The 24,386-nt window shown below is 39.6% G+C and overlaps 1 protein-coding gene across 6 annotated transcripts in view; it reads right to left on the bottom strand.

Moving 5' to 3' along the window:
- Window positions 1-2,992: 2,992 nt before the first annotated feature.
- Window positions 2,993-24,386, bottom strand: part of LOC120860843 (unconventional myosin-IXa-like) — a 181,065-nt gene continuing 159,671 nt past the window's right edge. For 5 of the 6 annotated variants that reach the window (XM_040236546.1, XM_040236548.1, XM_040236547.1 and 2 more), the window contains 3 exons: window positions 11,261-11,463; window positions 8,606-8,748; window positions 2,993-7,928 (listed from right to left, as the gene is read on the bottom strand). In XM_040236546.1, the coding sequence (XP_040092480.1) occupies window positions 7,465-7,928; window positions 8,606-8,748; window positions 11,261-11,463 (810 nt within the window). In that variant the 3' untranslated portion in view covers window positions 2,993-7,464. The remainder of the gene's footprint in view (window positions 7,929-8,605; window positions 8,749-11,260; window positions 11,464-24,386) is intronic. The other variant, XM_040236551.1, reaches the window with a different exon arrangement.

Here is a 24,386-nt window from a genome sequence, read left to right as displayed (position 1 = left end):
CTGTGTAATCTGTGGGTTGTTTTTTTTTCCTCCCGGTTATGTTGCCCTCTGAGATTCCAAAACTCCCCACAGACCCACCTGGTGAGAGGGTTTCCTGGTGTTTGGAAACTTCTCTTTTATGACTCCCTCCCTGGGATGGGTCTCCATTTCTAACTCTTTTGTCTCTTTTTTTATCTTTTATATTTTGTCCTACCTCCTTTCTAAGACAATGGGCTGCCTTTCTGGGTGCCTGGTGTCCTCTGCCAGCGTTCAGAAGTTGTTTTGCGGTATTTGCTCAGAGTTCAAATGATCTTTCGATGAATTTGTGGGGGAGAAAGTGGTCTCCCCGTCCTATTCGTCTGCCATCTTAGGACTGCCCCCAATACTGGTTTTCTGAATGTTGACTTTTAAGCCAACTTTTTCACTCTCCTCTTCCACTTTCATCAAGAGGCTCTTTAGTTCTTCTTTGCTTTCTGCTATAAGTGTGGTGTTGTACATAAACTTAATTATCTGCAGCCAACCCAGCATCCACCCCCTCACCCCGCCCCATGGCCCTTCCTAAGGTCTTGTCTTCATTGCAGAGATGCCAGTAAGTACATTTTTCAGGATCCCCTTCCCCTATGGTTTGCTAGTAGAAGACAGGCACTCACATGAGGTTTGCAAAGTAAATGAGAAACCATTAATCTCTGGACACAGTCACAGCCAAATGTGCGGGAAGACAATTTCATAGCAACCTTCTTTAGAGTTGCAGGAACTTCTAGGCAAACTCTTGAGAACTTTGGGTTCAGATCTGCTGGCTTTCTTGACCTTCAGTGGGGGTTTTCTCTGACCTGCTCCCCCACTTCTTCCAATGTTTACATTAAGCCCCTAGCTCCTCTCTCAAGTCCTTCCCATCTGAAATACACTGAGTGACTTCTGTAACCCTAATACAGTTCCCAATTGATCCTAGGATTTACCCAACCTTTTGCTGTAAATTGGCCCTACTGAAACTCAGATGGGTAGCAGCTCTACCCTAATGGATATAGGGCCAGTGCTAGGGGAGGGAATACTATGAAAACTCTTCTCTGCCCTCGGTGTCAGAAACGTCTTTGATTATGAAGCACACAGAGGTAGACTCTGTGGGCCTACCTGGGCCTTTCTTTTCAACTGCAGTTTTCAGATTTGTGAGACACTCTGCTGCTGCTGCTAAGTCACTTCAGTCGTGTCCAACTCTGTGCGACCCCATAGACGGCAGCCCACCAGGCTCCCCCATCCCTGGGATTCTTCAGGCAAGAACACTGGAGTGGGTTGCCATTTGCTTCTCCAATGCATGAAAGTGAAAAGCGAAAGTGAAGTCGCTCAGTCATGTCCGACTCTTAAGTGACCCCATGGACTGCAGCCAACCAGGCTCCTCCATCCATGGGATTTTCCAGGCAAGAGTATTGGAGTGGGCTGCCATTGCCTTCTCCAGTGAGACACTCTATCTCTACACTTAAGGGAGTATTTAGATGTAGGAAGGGCAGAGAAAGACTCACAAGTTGCCAAGAAGCAACCATTCAGATTAATAAAACCTGAAGTGGGACCCAGATATTGTGGATGACTAGGCTGAAGTGGGACCCAGATATTGTGGATGACTAGTCTCCATCTGGTAGACACCACTGGGTTTCCTCACTAGGATGCAAGCTCCATAGGGTGCAAGGGCTTTGGTCACCAGCGTACCCCAACCAACTAGAGTGCTCAGTCAACACTTGTCAAATAAGGAATAAATGGCCCCACAGAACTGAGACGTGACATGCTTGTTACAGTCTGAGATGTCTCACAAGATCCAACAGATGTTACAGATGTCTCATCAATGTTCATGGTTATGTCCCTGGCTCTAAAGACACTGTCCTGTTATCCAATTTAGGAGAAAGAACAATTTTTTTAACAAGCAAAAGCTCTAATCTGTGTCTCCTTACAACTTTCTGCTCTTTCTTCATAATCAGAAAGGTTTGTTGTAGGTTTAGTTATCACATGGGGAACTTTCAAAAATGGCATTACTAGGTTTTATTTAGCCAACTGCTGCCACTGCTGCCAATTCACTTCAGTCATGTCCGACTCTTCGCAACCCCATGGACTGCAGCCTACCAGGCTCCTCCCCGTCCATGGGATTTTCCAGGCAAGAGTACTGGAGTGGGTTGCCATTGCCTTCTCCAATTTAGCCAGTTGAGGAAACCTTAAACAATCCACTATTCTTATTGTGTTGTCATGTAGACAATGCAAACTGTAGATGTAAAACAAGGTTAAAAATGGAAAGGATGGCCTCAGAATTTTTAAATGGAATAAATTTGACATTAGGGAAAAACTGACCACAATTTTTTTTTTTCAATTCCACTTTAGATTTGGTTTGGTATTGGAGAACCCCGATCACAGTCAACTCTCTCATCCAAAATGTAAGTGTGGGCACCTTTGGTCAGGTGCTGAGGATCTAAGTCAGGAAGACAGGTTCCTTTCTTGCCTTGGAAGCTAATGTCAGCTTTTTGATGTCACAAACACTGGGAGCTGTTGAGAACACAAGACATCTAAGCTAGTTCAATGGGGAAGAGGGAATTTCCAAGTAGAAATGCCTTTTACACTATGAGCTCAGAGTCAGTAGGAGTTACCCAGAGAAACCCTGGGGGAGGGACACACGTTCCAGACTGAAGGCAGATGACCTTGCAAAGTCATGCAAGTGTGGGGGCAGAGAGAAAAAGGACACAGCGGGCCCTCCACTACCAGCCATGCCTTTTTGGTGACGATCCTCAAGGCAGATTTATTTCCTTCCCAGCTTAGTGTCCCTTATGGAAAACTCACAACTTGAAATCTCACCTTCACTTGAGCTATATTAAGTTCCCAATAATTACCATCTCTGTGCTTTATCAATTTGGGTTCAGCCCTTTGCTTAAAAAAAAAAAAAAAGAGCACTTTATCAAAAATCATTGCTGTTCCTTGGGTTCAGGCTGGACTGAGTTGGGGTGGGAGCCAAGATGGTCAGAAAACAAACCACACATATTGCTGCTTCTGGAAGCTTTGTTCTTTAATGAGCCATGGAGTGACCTGTCCATCAAACTGCTCTTGTGTAGCCATACAGTGCATATTTTGAGTGGCACAAACTGCACTTTATACAACTGATGGCCCCAGCCCCACCCCCTGCCAAAAAAAAAAAAAAAGGAAATCACAAAGTGCCTGTTGATTGCATCAGGAATGTAATCAGTTCTGTGGGTGAGACAAATCATTCTTTGTATAGAATTATTCTGTTAAACAGTAAAATGATAATATATTTCACAGGCTATGTCCTTTTACAATAGATAGTCTTTTATAAATTTACACTCAGTGTATTTATATAAATTACTTTAAATCCATTAATATAATACTTATCTGTAGTCCACACCTTTCCCTTAGTAAATACAGTTACTTGGTTCCAAAGGTGCAACTTTTACATGACCTAAGATGGATGATAAATAGACATTCAGTATGGATGGAAAGGTGATGGACCCCTTGGTGGGGCTTTTTTGACAACAGTTTCAACCAAGAGACCAACAAGACCTAATAGATCCACCTCCATTGTCACTATTTTGCCCTTTACCACCAGATAAAATGTGGGAGCAGTTCCAGAGAAAAGTGGATAACAGCATTTTAAGGGCATAGAAAGATAGAAAAGTGAAAGTGTTAGTCACTCAGTCGTGTCTGACTCTTTGAGACCTCATGGACTGTAGCCTCTGTCCGTAGAATTCTCCAGGCAAGAATACTGGGGTGAGTTGCCATTCCCTTCTCCAGGGCATCTTCCCAACCCAGGGATCGAACCCAGGTTTCCCACACTGCAGGCAGATTCTTTACCATGTGATCCATCTGGGAAGCCCTGAGAAAGACTCCCACAAACACCAAGGAACTTTACTACCAAGGCTAGCATGGTAGTGGGGGACAGTGCCAACTGTCACAGAATTATGGGGAGCTGTCTCACAATTATGGGTAGACAAACATATCTGTCAGCACAGAATGATGTTGTGTGGGTCAACACAGAATGACCAAGAGGGGGTAAAATGAGACAGAGGAGAATGAGGAAAGCCAGCTGGAGTGTTTCTTTTTTAAATTAAAACTCTCTGAGCTTTGAACACGTCCTGAGAATATTTTCTCTCTTGTTCACCAAAGTGCTTGTGAAAGGTACACATTCCTTAGTTACAGTTTAAAAAAGAAAAATGTGGCCCACAGGCACTGAAGTGGGCCTGCAGAACCTTGCTGGAGCTCCTGTTTTCTGCATGTTTCTGGGACCCTCCATCTTTGACAGTGAAAACAACCCTACTGTGATGGAAGACAGAAGTCTCCACTAACTCCCATGAGGAGGGAGGGCTCTTATATCCCACCCCTTGAATTCAGGTCCCTCTGCCTCCACAAAGCTCACATTGGGCTCTTACCGGCTCTGTATTCACAGAAACCCAGAGTGGCAAAATAATTAAAACGGCAGGAAGTACACAGTGCATTACAAAGGGAGCAAGTCACCTTCCTGAATCCTTTCTGTATTTACTTCATTTTGTGTATACACACTTTGACCCTACAATTAAACTTCTCTGCTTCCATTACATTTTCCATGATAAGGGATACGTTGGCTTTAATGGGGAGAATTAAAACTCTAGGCTGTATCTGGGGCTGGGAATGTGTTGTAAGAAGAGAATGCTCTGCATTTTAGAGTATGGGCTCCAAATGAGGGGCTGCCTCTATGCTGCCACATATGGGTTTCTTTTGAGGCATCTGAGATCAAAGAAAATGAGCAAAGGAGAAGCAAATAGAAAACACACATTTGACACATACAGATATTAAATATCTTAATTATAAGTGATTGTAATGCAGCATCAGCTGTGGTAACGTAACATGAGCCACAGAGATGACCAGTTAAGATCAGAGGAGAGGAGAGACAGCACTTGGTTCTGACAGTTGTTAAGTGTTATGGCTTCATCTTTTCAGGCCAACAATGCCCATTATTGCAGAGAACAGCAGCATGCTTCCCTTCAAAGGGAGGGTCCCGCCCTGGCTCTCCATTCTTAGCATTCCATGCAGCTCCCTTTCCCCGCCCCTCCATTCTGACAGCTTGTTAAATGACTAGGAATCCACAAATCTAGCAACCGAAAAACAAATATTTATTTAATGTTATCCAAATTCAGGTTTTAGGTCCCTGAGAAAAAATTATAAAGTCTCTTAACATCCATCACCTGGTTCCTATAAAGTGACCTATATGAGTAGTTTTTTTTATTTTTTTTTTTAACTGCCAAAAACTTATTTTGCAAAACAACAGCAACAAAACAAAAACTCCACAAAGATTTAGAAGGGAGACAATATGCCAAGATGTGTTTCCCAGGCCATTCCTCTAGGCCAAAGAAAACTACTCAACAGGGGTACTCGCTTTTTTTTGTATGGTATTTAACCAATGTCCTGGAACAAGTGGAAAGGAGTACTCAACATCGGCTGAAAACCACCTTCCCAAGAATAATGGGAGAGACTGCGCCTGGCACAGGGACTGGGGCACCCATGCAGACACGACCATGCTGAGGGGCTGGGTTCAGCTCTAGGAGATTATCTGAAATTCAGATTTTTTAAGACCTTATTTACCTTTATTACTCCTCAAGGCAGCATGAACAAAGTGACAGATGTTTGCAGGTTATAAAATCGAACATGTTTAGTTACTAACCATCATCATTCTGGAAATTGACAAACACTCCTTTTCCTGAGGTCATTTCTGAACCCCACCAGGGAGAGGAAAGCCGCCTGCTACCTGGAGCTGCCACTTGGGATCTATCTGTATCTGGCCTCTGGGGCTCAGCAGCAGCCACAGAGGCAGTGGCATGAGGTTCACTGTTGTGTAACAGGAGAGACTCTGCCTTATTAATGAAAGTCCTCAGGTTTCTCTAACTTCATCTCAAAGAAGTATGAAAAGGAAAAATAACCAAAATTCAGGTTACAGATGGTAAAGGCTCTTTTTTAGAACAGTGCATGTGGTAGTTAGACAAGATGCATTTAGTAACTTTAAAAAAGAAACATTTTCACATACTTATCTCAAGAAAGGGTATCATGTTTCATTTCCCATATATTATAAATAGCAAAAACAGACTTCTAATCCCACAGACACTAAGAAGCTTAAAATGCTTTTATAACTCAGGTACATGGAGACACCCAGTGGTAAGAAAAATGGTTTGACTTTTCCCTCAACCCAGGGATGTCTGGCTCTCACCACCACATCCAATGGCCCTTAATCTGTGGGAAGAAACTCTATGGGGAGGAAGGAAGCATAAAGTTAAAAAGAAATATGCACACTATACATATATATATTTACAGTAAACTTCAGTAACTAGAATATTAACAAAAATAGCTTCAAGTAGTCCTTGATTCTTTTTAAATCTATTTAATACTGATGGTCTGAGGAAAAAAAGATAAAAGCTAGATGGGTCATATTAAAAACTTATCTTTTTTTCTTTTTTGGCAGCTTTCTGTAATGTTTATTCATGCAGTGCTATGTGTGAATGCTTGGGGAGAAGTGATTAAGTGGTCACATCATTTGTGTGAGCTCGTGGTGGAAATCCACCAGCAGATAAACAGGTTCATATATGGTCTTCAGTTTAATCTATACAAAGAGAAAGGCCTGGATAAATTAGAATGAAACCCTCATGTTTAGGGATCACCATGTCTCTGGGACATTTAAAAAGTATTAGAGGAACCTGATTCTAGGATCAGGGGATATAAGAACAGTATGGCTATTGAAACTTCGGCCCATGCAATACATTTGGCAGGAACTAACCAGGGGTTAAACCAGCACTGATTATTATGACATCAAACATCGTTGAAAAACAAAACAGGTCTTCTCTTCTTTGTTGGATCACCACAGAGGTCTCAAACATGCTCTGATGGCTTGATGGAGACAACTGCTTTTTTTTTTTTCACTTTCCCCAGAATATAACAAGGAGTGTTTCTCAAAAATCTTAAAATAGAGGGCTTAGGCTTTTTGCTTACAAATCCTTGGAAGAAAATTATATTCTATACCAGCTCCTAACTATCTCAAAATAAACCCAAAGGATTTTGCTGTCATGGTTAAGAAAGGTTTATACGTTTTCTTCAAATGTTAGAAATCAGTGGGTCCCTCTAGCCCACAATGTCTCCCCAGTTCCACACTCACCTCTGGGAAGGGAAAAAGGGAAGGAGGAGAGGCAACTACAAAGACCTCCACAACTGACCTAAATCCCAAGGCGCTGGGCGCTCTGTTCAGTGAAATCTCTAGCTGGATACAGCAGCCAAGGCACAGCTGGTACCATCCCTGGCAGGCTTCAGAGAAGACTTTCCACTTCGGCAGGGGGCCCACCCAGGACTCAGCCCACAAGGTCTTGGTTGTATGCTCGGGCAAGAGGCAGGACCACAGGCAGGACGGATGCTGTGGACCAGGTGATGAAGCCCCAAGATGAGATGTGTTTACCACTCTGTAGCCATAAGGGACACACATCTGCCAGTTCAGACCATAAACTCATTATTCCCAAAGAGAGCTAGCTGTTGGGCCGAGCTGCAGTCTGGGTCCACAGTTTTCCTGCGGCCAGACACAACTATCCCCTCTGGGGTCTCTTTGGCTTTCTGAGGTGAGTTTTTCACATTCTTTAATTTTTGTTTGCCCTTTTCAGGGTTGAAGGTTCCTCTGCTGATGAACTGAGGCTTGTCTTCCAGGGATTTGGTCTGGCCTGATGGCCCTTCCATCCCGAGGGCCTCACCAGCTGAGGAAGCTCGGTAGAAGGGAGATTTGGAATAAATCTGAAATCGTCTTCTGGTCCCATGAGAAGATGCAGTGCCAGATGAACATAAAGAAGAGACTGAAGAGTCCACTGAATCCAGTGAGTCTTGCTGCTTTTTGAGCTGCTTCCGCAACTTGCTCGAAGGTTCAGACTTGCCAGCTGCCTTCGTAGAGATAAGGGCTAAGCTTCTCTCTAATGCAAGAAAGAGACCAAAGCTGTAAATGACAGTTCTCTCTGAAGCAAATCATTGTGTGATGAAGAGGTGTCACTGCTTACATGTGAAAGTGGGTGGGCTAAGATCTGGAGGGTCCAGGGTGACCTGCTTTGGGCACAGTCACAACTCAAGAAGACCTAACCACCCATCTCTACACCATCCATATAGTTTCAGAATTAACCCTGAGGAAGCTGGAGTGGGACCATGCCATTAGAAGAGGTCTACAACCATCCCCATCATTTAAAACACTGCCAGAATATGTAGTAAATACCACATCTCGCGGAGACATGGCAGGCAGTTAAAGACTTCCTTGGGTCCAGTCCCATCTCATAGCAGGGCACAGCTCCCACTACCTACCCTTAGAAAATGGGTCATGAGTCAGTAAGACAACATGAGCTATGACTGCTGGCTTTCCTCTGTGGTAAATACAAGGAAACATTACATTACAAAAGAACTATGTTACACTGAAGGCTTGGTCTGATGAACAATTTATACAGAAGTTTCAGGAGGACTGGTATATTTCAGCTCCTTAGGACTTTGTCATCTTTTCAGGTAAGGTCAAAGGCCTTCTTCAAAGAGACTGTCTTTGCTTGGGAATCCTTATTCCTCCTCTGCAAAACAAATCTGGAGTCTTTGGTCTAACATGTTCATTTACCTGATTTCTCAGAGATGGCACCTTCAGACTCAATATTCAAATTTTCTGAGCTATCAGCAGTCCCTATGGAGGCCTCAGACTCAAGGGTTTCATCATCAGAGGCACGTGGTTCCAGGACAAGCATCTCAAATGTTAGTTCTTCCCTGTAAGATACAATCAAGAAATCATTAACATTTGATAAGAAATGGAAGGAAGTCAACAGGAAAGCAGACCTTCTGTAAATGTCAGGAATTTAGGTAGCAAAAACAGTCCCATTTCTTACTGTTCCCTTCCAGGGTGGTGATAAGGGACCTGTATACCTGATGGGAAGAGCCAACTCATTGGAAAAGACCCTGATGCTGGGAAAGATTGAAGGCAGAAAGAGAAGGGGATGACAGAGGATGGGATGGTTGGATGGCACATTTGGCCCAAGGGCCCAATGGACATATGTTTGAGCAAACTAAGGGAGATAGTGAAGGATAGGGAAGCCTGGCTTGCTGCAGTCCATGGGGTCGCAAAGAGCTGAACATGACTTAGCAACTGAACAACAAGTCACAGTCACAGTGAAGGTTAAAGACAGCAAAGGCTGGGACCTATAATGGGGCTAAGGGTGAGGCAGAGGACGATGCTAAACCTGTAAGATCCTTTGATAAAATGAACTCTGGGCTGCTAATCAGGAGATTGGGATTCTAAACTCACTCTAAACTCATTCATAATACATCAGGAAAGTACTTTCCTCTTTATGGACCTTAACTTTCTTATCCACAAAAACAAAGAGACTAAACTAGATGGTCTCTAGGATTCCTTCCAGCTCTTAAACTATTTTCTACAAAATTTTATTAGCTGCTACACTCTATATCCTCTACCTTCTTTGGCCAAGGAGAGACCTCTAGATCTCCTAAATGAAATAAAAAAGACTGATCTCTTCTGTCCTTTTAAACCTTTGCCATCTCCACTTAAGACTACTATTCTCTATTCCTTCTTATCAATCACTCACCTCCTCTCAGCCATGCCTCCTCATTCTCTGAAGTCTTTGGTACCTGGCTCCTAATCTTACTTTCTCACTACTGCCTGACACCACTCTGATTCATTTTAATCAATATCTTTGTTAAAAGCTCATGTCAATACCCTAACACCAAAGTTCCTTTACATCTGCAATTCCTAATAACCTTTCTCTACTCTATGTAGGCAATTTTCCCCAGTGGGCAGACCCTGGAGTTTGTTGATCCACTCCTCCACTCTGTCCACTGCCTCCTTACCCTTCCAAGTGTAACTCCATTTTCATCAATTCTCCTCCTTTTCAGAACCCTCTTAGCTTCTCTTCCACTCTGCTGCTGCTGCTGCTACTAAGTCGCTTCAGTCGTGTCCGACTCTGTGCGACCCCATGGACGGCAGCCCATTAGGCTCCCCCGTCCCTGGGATTCTCCGGGCAAGAACACTGGAGTGGGTTGCCATTTCCTTCTCCAATGCAGGAAAGTGAAAAGGGAAAGTGAAGTCGCTCAGACGTATCCGACTCTTAGCGACCCCATGGACCACAGCCTACCAGGGTCCTCCATCCATGGGATTTTCCAGGCAAGAGTACTGGAGTGCGGTGCCATTGCCTTCTCCACAGCTTTAAACTGTTCATCCTTTAATACCTCCGATACCTGGCTTGAGATTCATGGACAATCTTTGTAAGGATAGTCTCGCCAACAACTCACTGCTGCAATGACAGCTGTCATAAGCAATGCACAGTCACATCTCTGAGACTATGTTCATACATTTTCCTTTCTCTGGGACTTTCACCTTCCTGGCAAATTCCTATTCATCCTTCAATACTTCCAATGCCATTTTCATCAAAGCTGAATTAGCCCCTCTTTTCAGATCATTTTTGTATCAAATAGCTAGCTGCTCATCAAAGTAGATCATTTTTACCTTATCATGTTCAGCACAGTTGAGCCCTAGCTGCTTTTTCAGCTTGTCCAAATTCTAGAAGCAATCCTGACAAGCAAAAAAGTACTTCAAAAGACTCATAATCTCTCATGAATCAAGCTCTCAGACCTGGGATCCTGGAACTCACAAACAAAAATCCCTTAAAACTTGAGTCATCACTGACAACCAGTACACAGTACCTTCAGAGAGAACCACAGGATGTTCACATTATACCCAAGAAGTACCGTTACCATCCTTGCTCCAGGGATGGCAGAGGTTATTTGTCTCTCTCCCAAATTGCAACCAATTTCCTTACTCGGTGTCCCAGCACCTCCAAGAGTTGCTGCCTTACCCTGACCATCCAGTTGCTGACCCCATGGTTATACTGATCTTCAGATAATAATGTTCCTTTATGGAGTTCTGAATCATCTTAGCCTGGGAATCTTTATTCCTCCTTTAAAAGAAAAATTTGTCACCAAGACTGGTGACCTGTTAGGAATCTGGGCTAAGACTGACCCACCCTGTCCAGTCAGCCTTTTGAGAATCTCCACTATAGCAGCTTCAGATCTCCTAGCTCACGAGCATCCTTCCCTGAGGTGACAACTGTCATACTGCTACCTGAGTACAGACAGCATGTCCTTGTCATCTCCACATCCCCTGTACCCTGATGTAGAGTCTGACTCACAACAAGGAGGAATAAACAGAGGACAGGAGGAAGGAAATGGAAACAGGTAACGGTTGCTCGCTTTCCTTCCGGCGACTCACTTCTCTTTCTGCAGATTCTCAATCTGCTCGGTCAGGACTCTCTCCTCCTGCTGCATAGCTGCCTGCTGCTGCTCTGTGATGTCAGTCTCCAGGGCCGCCTCACTAGTCAAGGTCTCTTCTGTGACATCAGACATGGAAGGCAACCGAACCACAGCTGGAGAGGATGGACATGGATAGTTTCCTCGACGAAGACGCCCCTTGCCCTGCAAAGAAAAATACATGTTAAAGGTAAATGGAGTGACTCCATCAGTTTTACTTGGCCCAGTTAGGATAACAAGTGTAATATTTCCATCACACCTGGTGAATGGTGGGGATAAGTGGAAACATTCTATGAGATCTAAAATATTTAATGAGATACCATATCCATCAAACACATTTAGGCTAAGTATTTCTTGCCAGAGCACTGGAAAATGGGTATGTAGGTGGGTGGGAGCGTAAGAACACACCGTGTACTGGGATGAGATTCTCTTTTTTGACTAAGGTATAGTTGTTTTACAATGTTGTATTAGTTTTTTCTGCTGTACAATGAAGTGAATCAGCTATATGTATACATATATTCCCCTTCCTCTTGAACCTCCCTCCCTCCTCTGCTCTTCTACCCCTCTAAGTTATCACAGAGCTCCAAAGTAAGCTCCCTGTGCTATAAAGCAACTTCCCCACTAGCTATTTTACACATGGTGGTATATATGTATCAATCCTAATCTTTATAATGATATGAGATTCTTCTATTAATTTAAGCTATCTCCTGCAAAACTAAATATCCTGCAAATTAAATATCCACACATGGCTATTTAAATTTTAATTAATTAAAAGTTAAATGGGATGTGGGGGAGGGATAAATTGGGAGATTGGAATTGACATATGTGTATATGGCATGTGTGCATACTACTATATATAAAACAGATAACTAATAATGACCTACTGTACAGCACAGGGAACTCTACTCAATACTCTGTGATGGCCTATATGGGGAAAAAAAAATCTTTAAAAAGAGTGGATATATGTATAACTGATTCACTTTAACTGTACACCTAAAACTAACACAACATTGTAAATCAAGTATACTCCATAAAACTTTTTTTAATTAAATAGAAGTAAAAATTTAGCTCTGCAATCACCCGAGCCAGATTTCAAAAGTTCAACAGCCACAGGTGGTTAGTGACTACCACAAGGAAAAGTGCAGAAATAGAGCATCCCTATCATCAAACAAAGTTCTGAGGGACAACACTGCTCTACAGGAAGACTATACAAAACAGGTCCTAAAACTCAAGTTTTATTTTTTTTTTAATATCATTTATATATTATAGGGTGTTAGTGAGAGATATTCTCTAAGAACAACTCAAGAAACTTCCTTCTTGAGATCAGAGGGGGAATAATCTCATTGTTTTAGTTGGTTATTTTGTATGTAACTTTAGCCTCTGATAATGACAATTAAACCTCCTGCTAAGAACAACTGGACCAAACATAAAAACCTAACAGATTCTTGAAGGCACTACAGAGTTAACAAGGCAGACCAAAGAGAGGTTGGCCCAGTATTCAGAGCTACTTTACATTTAAGAAGAGGCAGATGAGAGTCTGAACAGAGCTTCTGACAGACTACAGCAGGAGTCAGCAAAACATGGCCCTTGGGCCAAATGTGTCCTAATGTCAGATTTTGTAAACAAAGCTTTACTGAAATACTTTTCTGCTATTAATTCATGCATTGTCTATGGCTCTTCTGCAGAATAACTGTAGCACTGATAGTTGCAACAGCTTCCATGTTCCACAAAGCCTCAAGTATTTAGGCTATGGTCCTTTATAGAAAATTTGCCAAGCCCTGGTAAGAATAATAGTCCAGACCTAGGCAAGGGTGTGAGCTGTAGTCGGGTATTGAGTGTGGACTCCATGCATGCCTGATGCTGAGACCCCTAAGGTTTGTAAACTGAAATTATTATAGTCATTGCAGATACTGCAGGCTAGCTTCAAGTTGTCTGAATGGTTCAAAAAAACCTGTAATCCCTAAAACTGGATTCACGTAATCTCAGATTACTAGTGTCCTAGAACCTGGCAGAAAACAATGAAAACACTGGAGGAAAGTAATACCATCTTAGGTTTCAAAATATTTTTACAAATAATTTTTAAAAATACTTTGCTCACATACAATAAAAGGTAACTAAGCACAAAAAGAGACAAGACAATGTAAATGGAAACCAGTAAAAACAACAGAAACCCTCAATGACACCAGATATTGTGACTTTCAGAACAGACTTAAAGTAACCACACTGAAAGACATGGAAAGACATAGTTTAACTAGTGGACTGGAACAGGTCAGAAGAAAATATAAAGAATCAAGCAGAGAAAACAAAACACATTTTTTTCTACAAAAATTCAATAAAGAAGATAAAGACACAATAAAAAGATCTACCATATGCAAAAAGACTACTAGGAGAAAAGAGAGATCCTATAGGAGAAATACCAAAGAAATAATAGCAGAACATCTTTCAAAACCAATTAAAGATATCACCCTACTGACTGCAGAAAATCTTCAACCTCTAGGAAAGATAAACATTGGGTTGGCCAAAAAGTTCATTTGGGTCCTTCCATCTGATGTTATAGGAAAAGCCCGAGTGAACTTTTTGGCCAGTCCAATAAAAAGAAGTCCATACCATACCTAGAGACAGCTGCTAAAAATTAAAGGCAAGAGAAAATCTAAAAAGAAGTCAGAAAAAAAAAATGTGTCTGCAACAAAGAAGCAACTATTTGACTCAAGGCTTACTTTTCAACAGAAACAATGGAAGTCAGAAAGCAACAAATAGTATTTCCAAAAGAGGAAAGGAAAAAGTAACTGCCTGTCTAGACTTCTATACACTGCAAAAGCAGCCTTCAAGAATGAAGTTTAAATAAAGACATTTTCAGATAGGAAATCTGCCACCAGCAGATCTGCACTGAAAGAAGGGCAGACAGAAAATGACCTGAAGAGAAAAGTCAAGGAGAAAGAAATGAAGAGCAGTGAGAGCAGTAACGATGTAAGGCTAGATGAATTTTCATAAAACATAAGGATAATGTATTGCATTTAAAATACAGGTAGTTTAAAATATCTGCATAACAACAACAGCAATATATCATACAATAGCTAAAGCATATTAAAGACCTTGCCCCATCTAGGAAAAAAATAAAAGCACCAACTGACTTTGATAAATCACAGATGTCTGTTGTAATCTTTAGGTTGAAAACTAAAAGAAGAGTAAAAAAGTATAAAACTTTAAGGAAACAATTGAATACAATATGTAGTCAAAAGAAAAAGGAAAAAAAGAACAAAAACAGTCAAGAAAGAAACAAAACATATATCAGATAGGAAAAATTGAAAGCACAAAATAAAACAGTATATTTAAATCCAAATATATCAGTGATTACATTAAATTAAGTAGATTAAATGCTTTAGTTAAAACCTGAAGATTATCAGACTGTATTTTAAAAAAAGAAAATTCAACTATAGTAAGTTTACAAGGCATGGATATAAAATATTCAAAATTCAGGAAGGCTGAAAGCAAAAACGCAGGAGTAAAAGACATACCACGTCAGCACAGAGAAAACAAGTCTATACACACAAATCAGTAAAGTAACAGACCTAAACAACTTAATAAGCACAAGTTATCTAATAGACATACAGAATTCATGACCTAACAACTACAGGATATTTTAAAGCACACACAGCAAAGACAATAATAAATTTCCCAGGATTGAAACAGTTTATCTGACCTTTAAAGTAATTTAAAGTAAGTTTTCTGATAGTACAATTACAAAGAGAAAACAAAAAATCCCTATGTATGCAGAATTTAAGAAACAGATATCTATGCATCAAGAAGATGTGATACATATATGAAATAATAGAATTTGCAGCAAGATGGATGGACCTAGAGACTATCATACTAAATGAAATAAGTCAGAAACAGAAAAACAAATGTCATATGACATCACTTATATGTGGAATCTAAAATATGACATAAATGAACTTATCTACGAAACAGAAACCAGACACACAGCACAGACTTGTGGTTGCCAAGGGGGAGAGTGAGGGAGAGATGGATTAGGAGTTTGGGATTAGCAGATACAATTATATATAGAATGGATAAATAACAAAGCCCTACTGTATAGCTCAGGGAACTATATTCAGTATTCTGTGATAATACCACAATGGAAAAGAATATGAGAATGATATATGTGTATAAGTGAGTCATTCTGCCGTATGGCAGAAATTAACACAACACTGTAAATCAACTATACTTGAATAAAATTTTAAAAAAGGAAAGGAAATAGACTTCTAAACTACCCATAGCCAAAAAAGAAATCACAACAAGAATTTAAAAAGTCTTTGAACTAAACAACAATATAAAAATCTGTGGGATACAGTTTAACCCTGTTGATCTTAAAATTATAAGCTTTTCTATACATTAGAAAAAAAAGGTTAAAAATTAAAAAGGTAACTACTTTAGAAAACTTTAGAAAAAAGGTACCTATTTTAGAAAACTGGGGAAAGAAGAACAAAATAAACCCAAGGAGAAAAAAAGGAAATAAAGAGTAAATAGACAATAGAAAAAAGAGGACCAAAGGCAAACGCAGCTCTTTGAAACAACTAATAAAGAATTTTAAATGCTGGCAAAATTGATAAGAAAGAAAGAAATCACAAATAACCAAAAGCAGGAATGAAAAGGGGGGCATTATCCAAATCTAGCAGACATGAAAAAGATAATAGGCTACTATGAACAACTCTATGTTAATAAATCTGAAATTTTATACAAAGTGGAGAAATTTCTACAAAAGTCCAAATAACTAATACTGTCAAGGAAATAAAAAAGTTTGATTAATTTAATAAACTTAATCTATAAATAAAATCTTTATAGAGAGAAAACTGGAAGCTTAGATGATTTCACCAGTAAACAAGAAGAAATAAAACACAAATTCTTCCACAGAATTAAAAATAAGGACTACTCTCCTTCTTGCCACAACTAGAGAAAGAAAAGCCACACAGCAATGAAGACCCAGCACATCCATAAATAAACAAAAATTATAAAAAAGGACTACTCTCCAACTCATTTTTAGAGGCCAGCATAAACTAGATATTAATACATAGGACATTAAAAGGAAAGTCTGTTAAGGGACAATTTTACTCAAACACAGGTGCAAAAATTCTAAACATACTACAAATCAATCTAATAAAAATCCCAAGACAATTTTTGTGAAGCTGATTCTATAATTTATATGGCAATATATACAGAGCCACTACTGAAGAAGGCAGAGTGACTTGTTCTAGCAGGTATTTTTGGAAAGCTATACTAATTGAAATAGTGGTGTTGATACAAAGATAGTCAAAATAGACTAGAAAGAGATCCATGAATATAAAGACCACTCCCTACATTATATCACATACAAAAATATTTTCAGGTGGATTATACACTTAAATGTGAAAGGCAAAACAATAAAGCTTGTACATGATAATAATAAAGATTATCTTCATAACTTAAGATTGTAAAAAAAGTTCTTAAACATGACCCTAAAAGTACTAATCTAAAGAAAAAAATTGGTAAGTTAGGCTACATTAAAATTAAGAACATCCTGTTCAATGAAAGACACTTTTAATAGTGGAAGAAGAAATTATGCAATGGAAGTAATCAATAAAGGGCTTATATCCAGAATCCATTAAGAACTCTTTCAAATCAGAAGAAGGCAGACAACCCCATCAGAAAAATGAACAAGAGTTGTGAACAGGTCCTCCATCAAAGAAGATGTCCAAACTGCCAACATACTTATGGAAAAAGTGCTTAAGCACATAAGAGTCACAACACAGAAATTTAAAATGAAACCCTAATGATACAAAATCACTGCAGATGGTGATTGCAGCAATGAAATTAAAAGACGCTTATTCCTTGGAAGGAAAGTTATGACCAATCTAGACAGCATATTGAAAAGCAGAGACATTACTTTGCCAACAAAGGTCTGTCTAGTCAAGGCTATGGTTTTGCCAGTCATCATGTATGAATGTGAGAGGGACTATAAAGAAAGCTGAGCCCCAGAGAACTGATGCTTTTGAACTGTGGTGTTGGAGAAGACTCTTGAGAGTCCCTTGGACTGCAAGGAGATCCAACCAGTCAATCCTAAAGATCAGTCCTGGGTGTTCATTGGAAGGACTGATGTTGAAGCTGAAATTCCAATACTTTGGCCACCTGATGTGAAGAGCTGACTCATTGGAAAAGACCCTGATGCTGGGAAAGATTGAGGTCAGGAGGAAAAGGGGACGACCGAGGATGAGATGGTTGGATGGCATCATCAACTCGATGGACATGGGTTTGGGTGGACTCCGTGAGCTGGTGATGGACAGGGAGGCCTGGTGTGCTGCAGTTCATAGGGTCACAAAGAGTTGGACACTACTGAGTGACTGAACTGAACTGAACTAACGATACATCCATTAAAATGGCTAAAATTAAAGAATCTGGCAATATAAGAGCTGGGAAGGTAGTGAAGCAATTGGGAACTCTCATACATTGCTAGTACAATACAACTATTTTGGAAAAAAGTTTGGCATTATGGACTCAGGATGAAAAAAAAAAAAAAAAATATATATATATATATATATATATATATCCTGTGACCCAGTAATTGCACTCCTGTATAACCCCCACAAAAATACATCCATGTCACCATCAAAATTATATGTATCAGAATGTTCATAGAAGCATTATTCATAATTCCCCCAAACACAAGCCAAATGTCCATCAACACTAGAATGGATTAACTGGTATACGCATACACTAAAATACTATTACAGTAACAAGTATGTGCTATAATGAAACACAATAATATGGACAAGTCTTACACATATAAGGTTAAGTGAAATAAATCAGATATAAAATACCTATTATATGAGTCCATTTATATAAAGCTCAAAAACAGAACTATAGTGCTCAGGGATACACACTTTAGTGGGAAAACAACAAAGAAACAAGAGTAAGTGATTACACATAATACTCAGATTATTGCTTACTTTGTGGGGAGAGAAAGGATTGTGATTGGAAAGAGAAAGATAAGAGCTTCTGGGGGTTCTGTATCTTGACCTAAGGGTGGTACATGGATGCTCATAATTCATTAAGACATGTATATATATCTCCATGCTTTTTTATATGTGTCATATTTCTCAATAAAGCCAGTTCCTCTTCAAAGCTAGTTATTTATGCAAAATAGTACTATCTTTTGAGAAGATCTGTCTCAGAAACAGAAACTCTTTTGAGAAGATCTGTCTCAGAAACAGAAACTGCCGAGCTAGCCCAAATGACAAGGTGAAAGTGGAGGGTAGTTCTAAAGACATTCAGGCTCATTCTTCCAAACGTATGCCCACTAAAACATGCAACAGGATGAAAATCAGGAGGATGACAAGATTGCTATTCCACTTTTAGTTCTGGGATCAAGAAGTGAGGAATATGTTATGAAAGCCCTCAAAACAAAGAATCAAATTTCATCACATGTATGGAAACACAAAAAAACCTCAAACAGACAAAGCAATCTTGAAAAAGAAAAATGGAACTGGAGGAATCAACCTTCCTGACTTCAAACTATACTACAAAGCTACAGTCATCAAGACAGTGTGGTACTGGCACAAAGACAGAAATATAGATCAACAGAACAAAACAGAAAACCCAGAGATAAATCCACAAACCTATGGACACCTTATCTTTGACAAAGGTGACAAAAATATACAATGGAGAAAAGACAATCTCTTTAACAAGTGGTAATAGGAAAACTGGTCAACCACCTGTAAAAGAATGAACCCAGAATACTGTCTATCACCATACACAAAAATAAACTCCAAATGGATTAAAGATCTAAATATAAGACCAGAAACTATAAAACTCTTAGAAGAAAACATAGGCAGAACACTCTTTGACATAAATCACAGCAAGATCCTCTATGATCCACCTCCCAGAGTAATGGAAATAAAAACAAAAATAAACAAATGGGACCTAATTAAACTTGAAAGTTTTTGTGCAATGAAGGAAACTATGATCAAGGTAAAAAAAAGGCAGCCTTCAGAATGGGAGAAAATAATAGCAAATGAAACAACTGATAAAGAATTAATCTCCAAAATATACAAGCAGCTCATGCAGATCAATACCAGATAAATGAATGATCCAATCAAAAAGTGGGCCAAAGAACCGAACAGACATTTCTCCAAAGAAGACATATGATGGCTAATGTGCTTTGTTGCTCAGTCGTGTCCGACTCTTTGTGACCCCAAGGACTGTAGTCCACCAGGCTCCTCTGTCCACAGGGTTTCTCCAGGCAAGTATACTAGTGCGGGCTGCCATGGAGTTCACTGGAGATGGCTAAGAAACACATGAAAAGATGCTCAACATAACTCATTAACAGATAAATGCAAATCAAAACCACAATGAGGTACAACTCATGCCAGTCAGAATGGCTACCATCAAAAAAGTCTACAAACAATAAAGGCTAGAGAGGGTGTGGAGAAAAGGGAACCCTCTTACACCATTGGTGGGAATGCAAACTAGTATAGCCACTATGGAGAACAGTGTGGAGATTCCTTAAAAAACTGGAAACAGAACTGCCATGCGACCCAGCAATCCTGCTGCTGGGCACACATACGGAGGAAACCAGAACTGAAAGAGGCACATGTATTCAATGTTCATTGCAGTACTGTTTACAATAGCTAGGACGTGGAAGCAACCTAGATGTCCATTGGCAGACAAATGGATAAGGAAGTTGTGGTACATATACAAAATGGAATATTACTTAGCTATAAAAAAGAATACATTTGAGTCAGTTCTAATGAGGTGGATGAAACTGGAGGCCATTATACACAGTGAAATATACAGAAGTATACAGAAAGATAACACCAATACAGTATATTAATGCATATATATGGAATTTAGAAAGATAGTAACAACGACCATATATACAAGATGGCAAAAGAGACACAAATGTAAAGAAGAGACTTTTGGACTACGTGGGAGAAGGCGAGGGTGGGATGATTTGAGAGAATAGCATTGAAACATGTATATTATCATATGTAAAATAGATGACCAGTCCAAGTTCAATGCATGAAGCAAGGCACTCAAAGCCAGTGCACTGGGACAAGCCAAAGGGATAGGGTGAGGAGGGAGGTTGGGGGGGCGGGGTGTGCTCAGGATGAGGGGACACATATGGACTTGTGGCTGATTCATGTCTATATATGGCAAAAACCATCACAATATTGTAAAGTAATCAGCTTCCAATTAAAAAAAAAATCAGTCTGCCAATTTAACAAAGGATGACTCCAGATAAGACAGCATTGTGGAATGGAGGCAGAGAATAGGGTTTTGAGTGTTAAAGTCCATTATTACTAGTCAGGATCACATTATAAACTCCAAGACATCTCATTACATATGATTTTGACTATTTTAATGAAGCCAAATGAACAACTAAAACTTTATGTGATATAAAAGGCTCAGGGAGCTGGAAAAAATCTGAGCTTATCCCTAGTATTCACTTCCCAGTATTCAATAAAACAGCTGCCTGTGTTCTGAGTTCATACCATCACCTGTCCACCTAAGTACCTCACAATGGGTTAGTTAAGAATTACTTAACAGAGATGAAGAAAATCAAACAATCTTTCTAGGTATGATCTCTCTTAAGATAGCATTAAATAAAGATTAACAAAGAACTCCTACAGCACAGAGTTCTCTTACAAGGTCAGAGAAAGTAAATTTTAGTTAATTACATAGAGCTTTTAGAAACATGGGAAAATGTTAATACTGTGTTAAGTAAGAACTAGGCCATAAACAAGTATATCACAGGTTCTCTTAAAATCTGCAAATATATTAAGGTATTTCCCAAGTGGAATAATATCCTTTATTCTCCATACTTTTCTGTACCTTCCAACTTTTCCATAATAAGCACAAATCAGTTTTTTAATGAGTTTTTTTTTTGTAGCAACATTTATTATATATTCTTTTTGAGTGTTTTTACTCATAATTGCTCTTTTACACTCAACAGACAGAAAAAGGCAAATATTTACTCTGCATTATGATAAAAACACACATGGACATCACCAGATGGTCAACACCAAAATCAGATGGATTATATTCTTTGCAGCCAAAGATGGAGAAGCTCTATACTGTCAACAAAAACAAGACCAGGAGCTGACTGTGGCTCAGATCATGAACTCCTTATTACCAAATTCAGACTCAAATTGAAGAAAGTAGGGAAAACTGCTAGGCCATTCAGGTATGACCTAAATCAAATCCCTTATGATTATACGGTGGAAGTGAGAAATAGATTTAAGGGCCTAGATCTGATAGACAGAGTGCCTGATGAACTATGGAATGAGGTTCGTGACATTGTACAGGAGACAGGGATCAAGACCATCCCCATGGAAAAGAAATGCAAAATAGCAAAATGGTTGTCTGGGGAGGCCTTACAAATAGCTGTGGAAAGAAGGGAGGAGAAAAGCAAAGGAGAAAAGGAAAGATATAAGCATCTGAATGCAGAGTTCCAAAGAATAGCAAGAAGAGATAAGAAAGCCTTCTTCAGCGATCAATGCAAAGAAATAGAGGAAAACAACAGAATGGGAAAGACTAGAGATCTCTTCAAGAAAATCAGAGATACCAAGGGAACATTTCATGCAAAGATGGGCTCGATAAAGGACAGAAATGGTATGGACCTAACAGAAGCAGAAGATATTAAGAAGAGGTGGCAAGAATACACAGAAGAACTGTATAAAAAAGATCTTCACGAAACAGATAATCACGATGGTGTGATCACTAATCTAGAGCCAGACATTCTGGAATGTGAAGTCAAATGGGCCTTGGAAAGCATTGCTACAAACAAAGTTAGTGGAGGTGATGGAATTCCAGTTGAGCTGTTTCAAATCCTGAAAGATGATGCTGTGAAAGTGCTGCACTCAATATGCCAGCAAATCTGGAAAACTGAGCAGTGGCCACAGGACTGGAAAAGGTCAGTTTTCATTCCAATCCCAAAGAAAGGCAATGCCAAAGAATGCTCAAACTACCGCACAATTGCACTCATCTCACATGCTAGTAAAGTAATGCTCAAAATTCTCCAAGCCAGGCTTCAGCAATATGTGAACTGTGAACTTCCTGATGTTCAAGCTGGTTTTAGAAAAGGCAGAGGAACCAGAGATATCAAATTGCCAACATCCGCTGGATCATCGAAAAAAGCAAGAGAGTTCCAGGAAAACATCTATTTCTGCTTTGTTGACTATGCCAAAGCTTTTGACTGTGTGGATCACAATAAACTGTGGAAAATTCTGAGAGAGATGGGAATACCAGACCACCTGACCTGCCTCTTGAGAAATCTGTATGCAGGTCAGGAAGCAACAGTTAGAACTCAACATGGAACAACAGACTGGTTCCAAATAGAAAAAGGAGTACGTCAAGGCTGTATATTGTCACCCTGCTTATTTAACTTCTATGCAGAGTACATCATGAGAAACACTGGACTGGAAGAAACACAGGCTGGAATCAAGATTGCCAGGAGAAATATCAATCACCTCAGATATGCAGATGACACCACCCTTATGGCAGAAAGTGAAGAGAAGCTAAAAAGCCTCTTGATGAAAGTGAAAGTGGAGAGTGAAAAAGTTGGCCTAAAGCTCAACATTCAAAAAAACGAAGATCATGGCATCCGGTCTCATCACTTCATGGGAAATAGATGGGGAAACAGTGGAAGCAGTGTCAGACTTTATTTTTTTGGGCTCCAAAATCACTGCAGATGGTGATTGCAGCCATGAAATTAAAAGACGCTTACTCCTTAGAAGAAAAGTTATGACCAACCTAGATAGTATATTCAAAAGCAGAGACATTACTTTGCCAACAAAGGTCCATCTAGTCAAGGCTATGGTTTTTCCTGTGATCATGTATGGATGTGAGAGTTGGACTGTGAAGAAGGCTGAGCGCCGAAGAATTGATGCTTTTGAAGTGTGGTGTTGGAGAAGATTCTTGAGAGTCCCTTGGACTGCAAGGAGATCCAACCAGTCCATTCTGAAGGAGATCAACCCTGGGATTTCTTTGGAAGGAATGATGCTAAAGCTGAAACTCTAGTACTTTGGCCACCTCATGCAAAGAGTTGACTCATTGGAAAAGACTCTGATGCTGGGAGGGATTGAGGGCAGGAGGAGAAGGGGACGACAGAGGATGAGATGGCTGGATGGCATCATTGACTCGATGGACGTGAATCTGAGTGAACTCCGGGAGTTGGTGATGGACAGGGAGGCCTGGCGTGCTGCGATTCATGGGGTCGCAAAGAGTCGGACACGACTGAGCGACTGAACTGAAATGAACTGAACTGATGATAAAAACAGATTTGACCTCCTAGACTCTCTGGAAAGAGCAGTTAACACCCCAAGATGTGGTTTATAGTAACCTTTGTTCATTTTCCACTATATAGCTGGTCTTTCTCCTATTTATTTATAGTAAATATTTCCTAAGGTATATTATTTCCCTTTTGCTTTGCTATCATCATTTTGTCATGCATAACTTGATAACTATGCCAATGAACCTGTCAAGTTTTAATGGTTTTATATAATAGAAAAACCTCATCTACTCCAAGATCAGAGTATATTTTTCTATCATAAAAGGGATTTCATTGGTTTTGATTGATCACATAGTTCATGAACAATGTATACTTTACCACACTTACTGAAAGATCTATAAAAACATATTGTAAATCCTTTTCTGAACAGTTATCCCAGTGACTTTTCAGCTTAAACTTTAAAGAAAAACTATTTCTAAAATTAAGATTTTTAACTACAGTTATTTTTAAGTGTTGATGAGTATTAAGTCTAAAGTCTCACTAATCCATGATATAATATCATACAAATATTCAGATTTCCAACCTCTTATCAACAGTTACTAGGAAAAGTAATTATGACAGAAAGCCAAGATCAAGGATCCGGTGTAAGACATTACTATGCTTATGGAGAGTTAACTATTTTCAGTTTGTAAAGAAAAATAAACTAGCACTTGATTTCACCCTTTCAAAATGAGAGGAGGTGGAATTCCCTTCTTCTTTTTTTTCCCTTCTTCTTAAAAAAATACTTATAATTGAACTGATGGAAACAGAGTAGATTGGTGGTTTC

Source organism: Oryx dammah, unplaced genomic scaffold, assembly GCF_014754425.2.
Source record: "Oryx dammah isolate SB20612 unplaced genomic scaffold, SCBI_Odam_1.1 HiC_scaffold_11208, whole genome shotgun sequence".
Classification (NCBI taxonomy): Eukaryota; Metazoa; Chordata; class Mammalia; order Artiodactyla; family Bovidae; genus Oryx; species Oryx dammah.
The sequence above is the reverse complement of the archived record's forward strand: the minus strand, read 5'-3'. Positions and strand labels throughout refer to the sequence as shown.